The following is an 11,770-nucleotide window of genomic DNA, read 5'->3' as shown; positions in this document are numbered from 1 at the left end:
GCGATAGAGGAGGAACTGATTGGACCTTCGAAGGGTCAGTTCAACAACAGGTGTGGGTTGAAAACACCCAGCTACGACCATAAACGTTGCTGGAGTTGTGTGGGTTGTCATTTCATCGGTGGTTTTGATGATAAGGCTATGACCCCCCCTCCCGCCCCGCACAAACACACAGACCTCATTGTGGACTAGTTTATACTTAAGCAGTGAAATCCCACTTTAGGGTCCATCGCATGTAAGACATGGAGGACATTTCAGAGCAGCGCTCGGGGGGTCCTGTCTCAAAAACTGACAAGGACTGCGCTCCTGGGTAGATTTCACCCCATTACAGTCACAGCTGAAAATAGGAGCCACTTGTACCTTTTAAGGCTCTCCCGAGTGTGATGTCGCCATTTGGATCTTCGTCACACACGGGGCTCTCTGGCTGTCTGACCGCAGGGCATTAACCCCGGTTCTGTCTCTTAACACCAAGCGCCCAGGAAGCTTTGACATGGCCCGGTGGGCATTGAACCCACGACCTTCCAGCTTCAGTTTAAACACTCTTAACCACAAGGCCACAGCACCGGTTTTCCTGTTTTACTCTTGAATAAAGAAGTTGCATGAAGTGTCATAGGCTGTAAAAGGTGTATTGCATTTCACCCACTTTAGTCCTAGTTTTGGTGGATCCGTTTCGGAACAGTGTTTCACCACTGGAGTTTATTTTGTTCTTTCTAGTTTTTCTTTGAAATCGGAATCTCCCAGTTCACCAGTTTAACTTGTGCCATCTGGGCTGAGGTGAGAGTGCGTACAGTGCTGGACTGAGAGTTGGTCCATGTGTTTCTGGTAACAGCCATGCTGTTCTTCTCAGCTGTGGGTGAACAGTACTGCTGATCAACCTGGAAATGAGCAATAAAGTCTTCAAAGAAATGACGGTCTCTCTCTCTCTCTCTCTCTCTCTCTCCTCTCTCTCTCTCTCTCTCGTCGCTCTGCGTGTCTTTTTCCCTCTCTGCAAATTTATCGTTTGGCTCTGAGCGCCCGGCCTGTACTTCATTCTACCCTTAATTAGCGGATTCCTCCAACTGATTTAATAACCGTGCTGAACTTATCTTTCTGACACCATGCCAAAAGTAGTAATTGAACCGTTGCAAAACACAAACGCATAAACGACTTCTGTAGGGACAATTAGATTACACATTTTGCCATTTCAATGAATTTTGTGTAATTATTTTTCACTAAAGTTGCTAAGCAGATGGATTTATCCAAAGTCAAACAGGTAACTCTTTACAAGAAGACAAATTCAAGTGGTTGTGGGTTTGACATTTAGTTGATGTTATTCCTCTTCCTTAAAAACACAGCGGTTACAAATCCAAATTACCACACTGGGCACATTTTGGTGATAAGTACTCATTTTATATAATAATTATAAAACAGGTCCACTTATTGACAGGTGACAATAGTTTCACATGCAGTCATCTTCAGGGACAGCAGGACTCCACGGGGATACACCACCGGGAAGACTGTGCTTGAATACGCCCGTTTTTAATATTTAAAAAAAGCGCAGCACAACAGAAAGCAGAAAAGGATGCTCTGGTCCACAGAGAAGGACAGCCGAGTGATGTGTGACGGGAAAAGGGCAGCAGCAGAGACACAACGTTAGCAAGAGCCCCTCGGGACAGAAAGGGGCGCCTCCACACAGGGAGACTGCGCTTGCTGTCCGTGGTGTACTTTATACTGTAAAGCAGAAAGACATTTACCTAAGAACACTGAGAAAAACAAGACTGGCTGGATTAGTAATGGCCTGATAACCTGGAGGTTCATGGCAGACTCCTGCAGCTACAGTTGCAGAGCCACCTGTGGAGAACCTTGTAATGAAATTAGTACATCCACTAGGATTGGGGGTTGAGCCTTTCTCCAGGGAAAAGGGTACCAAAGTACTTTTGTGGACATACACGGGAGTCCATGATGCTGCCAACTTAATAGTTAACTTGCAAACTTGGAGCTGCAACGAGTCCCCGGCAAGGTGACCCCAAAGCCCCTCAGTGGTTCATCACCCTGCAAAAACAGGAAACGGCACGCATAACCACCGGTTGAACTGTCCGATGGGCCTCAGCAGGTTGTACGTTTCAGGCTGCTCTCAAGGTTACAGGTCACGCCTACACATTTGGCACAAGGTGAGCTCAGGAGCTAACGTAACCTAAAGCTCAGCCGCAGGAAAGCACTTTATGGATGAGCTGTATGTTAAAATGAGAACATTATCTATATAGAACATAATACTATAAAACATAATGTTCCCCCTCAGCTGCATGTTCTTTATTATAACTCTACAGCAGTGTCCTGAACACACGACTTGATGTGTGAAATAAAGGTAAATATGGCCAAATCAGTAGCAGGACATTCTGTAAACTTCAAGAAACATATACCTCTCGCAACTCTGAGGATGCTTGGGCCCCACTCTGCTTGCGTTACACATCACTGTCTCACAGCAGGACTTACTGCTTTCCACACTACTGGGTTCACGCTGTGCTGCAGGGCCGTGAAGGCGATACTATCTGTAACCTGTAGGCAGGTAATATCATATCAAGTTACTGTGAGGTCTTTCTAGAACGACGGCACGATCGTAGACAGACCTTTGAAAACGCCTGCTGTCAACCTGCGAGGTTGTGTTCCAAGGCTCTGAAGGCACACACAGATCTGACCAGCTAATCCATTCGATTAATTGATCTCCCTCTTCAAAACAAACTCCGCAGCTCCTAGACGTTTCCCTCAATACACTTCACTGCTTTCATGGTAATCAGGGATGTGGAGGGTACAACTGTGTCCTGTGGGGTGTCTGCATACCTCAAATTCCTTACTCAAGTTTACATGGCATATTTCACTAACACCACAATGCCTGGGCCCTGGCTATGGGGAGAAGGCTGCCCAGGTCACCATGGCAACCCCAAGGGAAGTTTCTAATTCTATCAAGGCACTTTGTTGAGTATCAAAGAATATCTGTTAGTTTTCCATATTAAACATGCCCAACCCACACAGCCACAGAAGCCCCTCCCACAATGCAAGAGAAACTCCACCCATAAACATGAAACCCCTCCCACAAAGCAGGAGAAACCACCCACAGACCAGAAGTCCCTTTACAAAGGTTGAGAGACTCATTCAGATCACTAGGAACCCTTGTAGAGCCGGCCAAAGTGAAGCTCACGTAAACTGACAGGTTAAGAAAGCCAGGATGGACACAAACCTTACAGGAAACTGTGTCTGATCTCTATGTCCTCAAAAACGGTGTGAAAACAGCACCACTGATGCAGAGCTTTGTTATCTGATGTCAAATTTCAAAGAGGGGAAGATATATATAACAAAAAAAAAAAAACACCCAAGTTTCTTAAAAATACATGTGATAGTTTGCATTATAGTGCTCTTCACATCAAAATATGACACTACACAGTGGTCTGTTAAAATCCAGCAGCGTGATGACTGAACCCCCACACACACATACGCTTCAGGTCAGGGTGTGTATCTGGTGCTCATTATGATGGGTTCTTGTGAACAGCGGAGATTTTCTACAGCGTGTCTTGTATAACTGCTGCCTCATAGATGATTGTGCTCCTCTCCACGGGACGGCCAGCCGCCCTGATTTGTTCCGGGACTCAAGCAGTGAGGCGCTCACTGGTGGGACACAGAGACGTGCAGATGTGCAGACCCTATCACACACAAACTCGCAGGCACCAGTAATAACACCTTAATAACAGCAATTAACAGTGAGAGCTCCTCCGCTCTGAAAAAACCAATCAAGGTGTTGAAAAAGGCAAAGAAACCCCACAATTCCACAACAGCTGTACAGGATGTGTTAAATTTCTTTGGTGTGTGTGTGTGTGTGTGTGTGTGTGTGTGTGTGTGTGTGTGTGTGTGTGTGTGTGTGTGTGTGTGTGTGTGTGTGTGTGTCCTCTTAATGAAGTGCCTTGCTCCCAGACTTCATAAAAGCATGTGGTGTGTACATTCCTGTCCTGGTTGCCGGTGGCGGGTGTGCAATGCGGTTCAAGTGCTCTTGTGGTGAGGTCTCATGCCATTGCTCTGCAGCCCGTCCAGTTGGAAGCGGCTGTGGGCACAGCGGCGGAGGAGGGCACTGGGCAGGAGGGCTGCGCAGGCGATGGCCAGCAGCTGCAGGGCCCTGGCCCAGGTGAAGATGTCGTCCAGGGAGGAGATCTCGGAGAGCACGGCACCCGTGCGCACGCAGATGAAGTTGTATGGAATGAGGCCTGGAAAAAAAAAAAAATAAAGGCACAGGAAGGTACAGAAACATACAGAAACACGGTATTAAACAGACACCAGGCTCTGGCCAGCAGGAGGTGTAGCAGTCAGGGAAAAGGACCAGCAAAATAAAAACCCTGGAAAGTTTGTCAAATACACCAACTCCTCAGCTTACAAACACAACTGGGAGCTGTGTCTTCGTTAACTGATTCGTTCCTAAATAAAACGTCACTTTTACCACTAATAAAACATAAATAATCCAGGTTTTCCTCAATTTACATATAGGTTATGTTCTGCAAAAGTTTCAGCTAAATACTTACTAAGACTTATTTTAATATATTTAAATATTATATTAACTTTACATACCCAGTCTGCAGATAGCAGTAAAAGGCATGCTAAATGTTTGTATCCTTGAAAATTCGTAACTCCGCCATTCATAAGACAGCAGTAATGCTTTATCACACTGTACTCCTAAAAATAAAAACCATCTGTCCTTCACATCAGGTGCAAACAATCCTCTAATACTGAACTTGAAAATACTGCTTATGTGAAAGACGAGATAGTTGCGATAAAGTAATGTGCACAGCTTTCTGTGACGATAAAGACAGCTTGTTATGCACGATCACGATCGAATGTGAGTTTGCATCTAACAGGAACAAAGTGCGCCAGGAAACCTCTTGATACGTGTCTCACCAATGAAGACGGAACAGAAGAACATGGTGACGGGAACGTTGAGCACTGGGGAGGCCATGTTCAGGAACCAGTTGGGGGTCATGGGGAAGAGCCGCAGGAACAGCAGGAAGAAGAATAGGCTGCTGCGGTTCTCCTCCACCTTCCAGGAGAGAAAGCGGACTGGTATTACATTAGTAATGAAACCTGCCATGTGTTTTCAATAATGGTTTCTCTGTGTACACTCAAAGACCCCTTACAACTCCACAATTACTACTCTATCTACAGGGGCAGCTGGTAGTGTAGTGGGTAAAGCTACTGCCTTTTGACCCAAGAGTCACAGGTTTGAATCTCACCTCCAGCTGCAATGCCCTTGAGCAAGGTACTTACCCTAAAAAAAACTGCTCAAGTAACCCAGCTGTACAAATGGGTAAATAATTGTAAGTATCTTTGGAAAAAAGCATCAGATAAATGAATAAATGTAAATTTCATCATTCCAGCATGAAAATAAAACTTCATATAAATTCAGATTAGACTAATGCAAACTCAGCAGTTTAACATCTATTTCCAAGGAACCTGAACCTGCAAACTTGCAGTCATAAAGCCCAGATCCTTCATCCACAGCAATGGCTCGTAACGGCCTGACAAGGTCTATATAAGACATTTAGATCAAAAATACGTCATCTCTTGTGTTTCACATCATCTCTTCTTAGGATCTACCATTATTTATAATCTTGTCAAACTATACTTTTTACATTTTGTAATTCAAGGAGTACCCCTAAAAGTGAAAGCAAGCTGTTTCTTAATTTTCACGATAGTGTATAACACAGTGGTCATTGCTTCAGGAGTTTTTATGATTAGGTTCTTAAACTGTTTTAGCCTTTCAAAAAATGTGTAACTATAAGGACTGGCTCATCCAAATTAAGTTTGACTACTACTTCTCATTATGCTTCAGTTTTAGAAATGACCAAATTACACATAGCAACACAAATGTGGTTTCATGCAATTCATTCGCTCAGCAGCTAAATAATGGCAATGAAAACAGGGGGTCACCGGACTATGCAGTACAGATGTGGCGCAGTGCAAGTGACACTTTGCTACTGGACGTCTTTTATTTGAACTGCCTTTTCTTTTAATAAACATTTTGAATGTCCTTATGGTATGCAAAACCTGCTTCATTTTATTACGTTAAGCAAGCTGAAGACAGACCTTCTCCTGCAGCAAGGCCACCTTGTCAGGAAAGAGGCGAATGACGTGCTGTTTCCCGAAGGCCTGGGACAGGAAGTAGCAGAGCGTGGAGCCCACAGTGGTGAGGACACAGGCCAGGAAGAGGCCCTCCCACGGCCCAAACAGCGCCCCTGCCAGCATGTTCTATGAATGGTAGAGGAGCAGAAAACAACCGGTGTGAAAACAGTGTAAAACACAACAAGGAGCTGTGCTGTCTTCACTGGGACCGAAGCCGGTCCGCCCCCCAGTTGGCTATACAGAGTTGGTGCAGGTGGATCCACTCACCAGGAAGGAGGAGCCTGGAATGGCGAAGGCCTGCTTGTAGAGGTACGCGCTGCAGAAGAGCAGCAGCACGTAGCTCGCATGCTCTGCTCGGTAGAAACGCAACAGCGCTGCCTGCACACGCAGCTCCTCCAGGTCCGACGGGAACTTCAGGCTGGACACACAGGCGACAGGTCGGAGTCACGCACAGTCTCAGTCCTGAGTCTCCTCAACAAACACCTAACACCCACTCCCAGCAGGGAAAAGAGCAAGAATGGAAACAGGAGTGGGTCCTTTTTCCAGTAACTGGTGCTGTAAAAGAATCGGTATCTAACAGGCCTTCTCTGAAGGTCGTCACATTTAATGTGGAAATGAGAACCTCAGAAGACAGAGCTGTTTAACGTGTATGTGTGAAATTAATGCCCCAGCAACATCCTAAAATCATACCGCTCCTCCAGTGAACACAAACCCCGCGTAGAGCAGGAAGAACCTCCCAGTAGCCGATGGAGAGAACATCAGCTGCGAGGTAGCGCGGTATGAGACGAGCAAAATGCCTCTAGAGTAACACACTAACTGTATGGCAGATAAAGAGCAGCCGCAGGACTGATTGCCTTTATCACCTGTGCCGTTGTGTAAACTCAGCATTGATGGTCCCACTGGTCAGAAGTGCACAGAGCGACCGCCCCGGCACTCCCACCATCCCTGATGACAGGGCTGCAGCCGTGCAAACCTCACTCCACTCTCGTCACCCTAAAATATGAACACTGAAAACGCCTTCCCGCCGCTGCTAGCAGAAAAACAACTGGTTTCCATGAAACGACAATACTGTTCTATTACTTTGCTCGGTTGCCATGGAAACTCACATGTGCATCGGCGCTACGGTAAGCAAATGATGCATTTCTGCTGGACACTCCAGACGGTGGACCTCTCGCGCTTCTTCCACATGCCTTTCTGACAGCGAACGGAAAGGGCAAAGTTTTCACCACCAAAATCAATGAGAATGACATGCTGCTCCCTGAAAGCCTCTCGGGGACAACTTAAAAACAGGAGGATCGTAACTTTTCCAGTCCCTGCTGGCTGATGTGAGACGCGGGTGAGTCCTGATCCAGCATCTCCCTGGGCACGAGCTGCTGAAGTGACCGATTGAGGCCAAGTGCCTAATGGACGCAGCGTTTAAAAAGGGCAGTAAATGAAGAGCAGCTGGAGTACGCAGCAAAGCACACACTTAAACTGTAACCCTTGGGCTGTTGAAGCACATCACAAATCCATTACTTTAAACAGGATGCGATGTTATTGCTTTGCTAAAAACGAGGACCGGGTGTGTGCGATGAAGGCGTGAAGTGTTCTCTGTGCAACGCTCTCCACACCAAACTAATTAAACATGCAGATGGACAGCGCTACTCTACTTTTCTTCCATTATCCATCACTTTTTAGCAGTAAGTGCTTCTCCATGGCTGGGTCACTGTGGCCTGGAGCCTATCCTGGATGCACAGGGTGTGATGCAGGCTACACTGATGGGACAGCTTTCAGTCAAAGGGCAATCTCACACACACACAAAAGACCTCCTGCTCCCTCTCCGTGCTGATTAATGTCGCTCCATTAAAGGCCGAGCTTTGCGGCAGGGACACAGCAGAACCCGGGTCATGTTCCCTTTCCTTCTAAAAAGGAACAACCTGCTGGGGCGGAAGGAAGTGCTCACACAGCTCTGGGCACAAGAGGCTCCTGCAAAGGGCCACTTAAGAGAAGATGGGTTATTATAAGACACAGAGTGCTTTCTATTTGGCTGAGGGGGGAGTGCAGGTGTTGGTCACAAACAGGCTGTGACGGTACATGATGACGGCCCACGGCAGCCCCCTTCAACCCCTTCAACCATTGACTCATTTAGCTGACGCTGTTCTCCAAAGCTACTTACACTGTTAAGGTTATAACTCTTTACCCATTTATACAGCAAGGACTTTTTTTTTCACTGGAACAATTTAGGGTAAGTACCTTGCTCAAGGGTAATATAGCTGGAGGTGGGATTTGAACCTGCAATCTTGGCCAAACCCTTTCTCCTTGCATATAAAAAGTGATAATCCTCAGCAAGACTGGGTTCCGAACTAGACCCATTTGCAGGGGGAATAGAGCAGGCTGTGGCAGAGCACTCTGCAGGACGGACACACACACACACACACACACACACACACACACACACCATGGAGCATTTATCATGACCAATCTCCCTAACCCCACACAGATGAGGTCCCGAGTAGAACTCAAACCCGAGACTGAGCCCTGGGACATCACAGCCCAGCCTGACTTCCCACCGAAAGCACATTTCTTAATCAACTCCACACACATTCATTTCCCACATGCTGAGAGTGGACACTCTGAATGTGGGGAACACACTTTACACTGGTGTAAAAGAGACGCTCTGTCTCATACGCCAAACAACCATGTCACGGCACACCAGCCCTTACTGCACTTACCTACGGTGGCCAGCAGGGGGTGCAGTAGACTTGAACCAAGAATGTTGTGGGTTCGAGTCACATTCACTCTTCTATTACAGTACCCTTGATCAAGGTACTTACCATGCATTTACTGCAGTAAAAATTCACCTGCTCTGTGAACGGGTAAAACGCTGCCAGTCACTTTGGACACGGGTGTCACCAACTCACTGCAGTCGCAGTTCGACTAGTTTTAAAAATCACGGCATAAATCCAGAAACCGTGGATGGCTGCTGAGGTGTGCTCACTGCTGAAAACCTCAGATACTGCCTTCAGGTCTGGTGACAAAGCAGTGTACCGCACAGCAAGAGCCAATCTGTCCCAGGCTATCAGAGAGGCGAAGCGCAACTACACAGGAAGAATCCACCGTCATTTTCTAAACTCAAAGGACACAAAGTGCATGTGGCAAGGCATTCAGGCCATCACAGACTAAAAAGCTACATAACTTGTCTGTGATGGCGACGCCTCGCTCCCAGATGCATTGAATGATTTCTATGCACAGTTCGAAGCACAGAACATACCAGCAGGTAAGACCACCCCAACTCCCACCGACCGGGTACTTTGTCTATCTGCAGTAGATGTCAGGAAGACTCTCTCCAGAGTTAACCCACAGAAAGCTGCAGGTCCTGAAAATATACTTGGCCGGGTACTCAGGGAATGTGCTGCTCAGCTTGCAGATGTCTTCACGGACATCTTCAACATTTCCCTGAGCCAGGTAGTTGTACCTGTGTGCTTCAAGATGACCACAATCATCCCTATGCCGAAGAAATCATCGGTGTCCTTCCAGAATGACTACCGATCGGGTGCACTCGCTCCTATCATCATGAATTGATTCGAGTGGCTAGTCATGAAACACGTAAAGAGCAGTCTTCCAACCACTGGACCCATTCCAGTATGCCTACTGTCCCAACCGTCTAACAGAAGATGCCATATCTGCTACCATCCACCTCACTCTTACCCCTCTGGAGAAAAAGGACAACTATGTAAGGATGCTGTTCATTAACTTCATTTCAACATTCAACACAATCACCCCTCAGAAATGATTACAGAGCTGAGCCTGCTGGGTCTGACCAGATCCCTCTGGAACTGGATCCTGGACTTTCTGACTGGGAGACCCCAGTCCGTCAGGATCGGCAACTCCACTTCCAGCACCACCACACTGAAAACCGGCGTTCCCCAGGGCTGTGTGCTCAGTCCACTGCTGTTTACCCTATTGACTCATGACTGTGCTGCAAAGTACAGTTCAGATCATATCATCAAGTTTGCTGATGACACTAGAGTTGTGTGCCTCAAGAGCAACAATGAGTCAGCATACAGAGACGAGGTGAACCAGCTTGCAGAATGGTGTAAAGACAACAATCTATTTCTTAATGTTGATAAGACTAAAGAGATAATTGTTGACTTCAGGAGAACCCGAGTAGACCACTCTCCATTGCACATCAAAGGAACAACTGTGGAGAAAGCTCCAAGTTTCTTGGTGTGTACATGATGGAGGACCTCTCCTGGACTCTGAACGCCACCTGCCTAGCCAAGAAGGCCCAGCAGCATCTTCACTTCTTGCAGAGGCTGAAGAGAGCCAAACTCCCTTCCCATCCTCACTACCTTCTACAGAGGGACGATAAGAGAGCGTCCTGACCAGCTGTCTTACCATGTGGTCCGGGAACTGCACAGTCTCTGACTGCAAGACCCTACAGCGAGTTGTAAGAACAGGTGAAAAGATCATGGAGTTCCTCTTCCCACCATTGACTCCTCATACAAAAACCGCTGCGTCCGCAAAGCCACCAGCATTGTGGACGACCCCTCTCACCCCTCTCATGAACTCTTCGCCCTGTTGCCATCTGAGCATCCGTGCCACTACCAGCAGACTCCACAACAGTTTCTTCCCTGAGGCTGAGGCAGTCACACTACTCAACACCCTGCTGCCTCCCAACGTTCACCTGGCTGGCACAGTCAAACAGCTAACGCAGCACTACACTACACCACAACTACCTACAGCTCAGCCCATGTCTGCGTCCACGTCCTGTCCTGTGTATTTATTTACTGTCTTGTGCTATGTTCTTTGTTGCACCATGGTCTCCGAAGAAACGACATTTCGTTCCACGTATTATACAAACTAAACTGTAAAGAGGAATGACAATAAAAACAACTTGAACTTGATAAATGATGAGGATGAACAACAAGAAGAGATCATGTCATAAGTATCGAAAAGTTCGGTGGCGGCTCCAGGACTCGGACGTCGCACAGAGCAGGTCCTGTGTCTGGCTGTCTGTCTGTGGCTTCCAGAAAGGCAGTTTTTTTTGCGCGCTCCTACCCCACTTGTACCTGTGTACCTATACCTGTATCCGTATCCGTACCCGTATCCGTACCCGCGATCTCTCGCCTCCCCGGCGTCTTCCTCTCGCTCTCCGTCCTCGATCTCCGCTCCCAGGCGCTGCGGTCCCGGTGGCAGAAACGACGACAGCAGGTAGAGATAAAAAGTAGCGGCGGCGACCACTGCGAGGAGACCGGCCACGGAGCGCATGGTCCCGGTGTCCCGGTGTCCCGGTCTTCTGAAGCACCCCCGGAAAGGCTGGTCGCCGAGCGCCTAGACAGCTACGGAACTTCCGTCCTCAAGGGGAGTAAAGGAACCACTCTCTAATAGTGCTGTCGTATGCGGGGACACGAGAAGGTGTCGGACCGGAAGGGGATGGGCAGGTCGCGAGCAACTTTCCCAAAGCTCCTAGCGAGTAGACGGAACGGGAACCGCTGTTTGACAACATCGTTAGACGGAGGAGAGAAGAATGCCGGACCAACAACTAACTGATAGATTACAGGCCGTTTTTTGAAATTATATTTAAGCGACAGAATAAAAAAAATTGTACATAATTAGACCAGTAATCATAATATCGTAAAGAAACATACGTGCAGTG

The 11,770-nt window shown here is 47.4% G+C and overlaps 1 protein-coding gene across 3 annotated transcripts; it reads right to left on the bottom strand.

Annotated features, from left to right (window-relative positions):
- Positions 1–1,297: 1,297 nt before the first annotated feature.
- On the bottom strand, positions 1,298–11,490 carry LOC108942594 (transmembrane protein 41A-A-like). 3 transcript variants are annotated; one of them, XR_003798126.1, is made up of 6 exons: positions 11,216–11,490; positions 6,400–6,550; positions 6,097–6,258; positions 4,912–5,050; positions 2,397–4,226; positions 1,299–2,028 (listed from the first exon to the last, which is right to left on the bottom strand). XR_003798126.1 is itself a non-coding variant. In XM_029257701.1 (5 exons), the coding sequence occupies exons 1-5, from the start codon at positions 11,380–11,382 to the stop codon at positions 4,006–4,008; spliced, it is 840 nt and encodes a 279-aa protein (XP_029113534.1). In that variant the 5' UTR covers positions 11,383–11,490; the 3' UTR covers positions 1,298–4,005. The 3 variants fall into 3 exon arrangements, 2 of the variants coding, with proteins under 2 accessions (XP_029113534.1, XP_018621550.2); XM_029257701.1 differs by having other exon boundaries at positions 1,298–4,226; XM_018766034.2 differs by having other exon boundaries at positions 1,299–4,226; positions 11,228–11,490.
- Positions 11,491–11,770: the final 280 nt, after the last annotated feature.

The sequence above is a fragment of the Scleropages formosus genome, chromosome 14 (assembly GCF_900964775.1).
Source record: "Scleropages formosus chromosome 14, fSclFor1.1, whole genome shotgun sequence".
In the NCBI taxonomy this organism is placed as follows: domain Eukaryota; kingdom Metazoa; phylum Chordata; class Actinopteri; order Osteoglossiformes; family Osteoglossidae; genus Scleropages; species Scleropages formosus.
The sequence above is the reverse complement of the archived record's forward strand: the minus strand, read 5'-3'. Positions and strand labels throughout refer to the sequence as shown.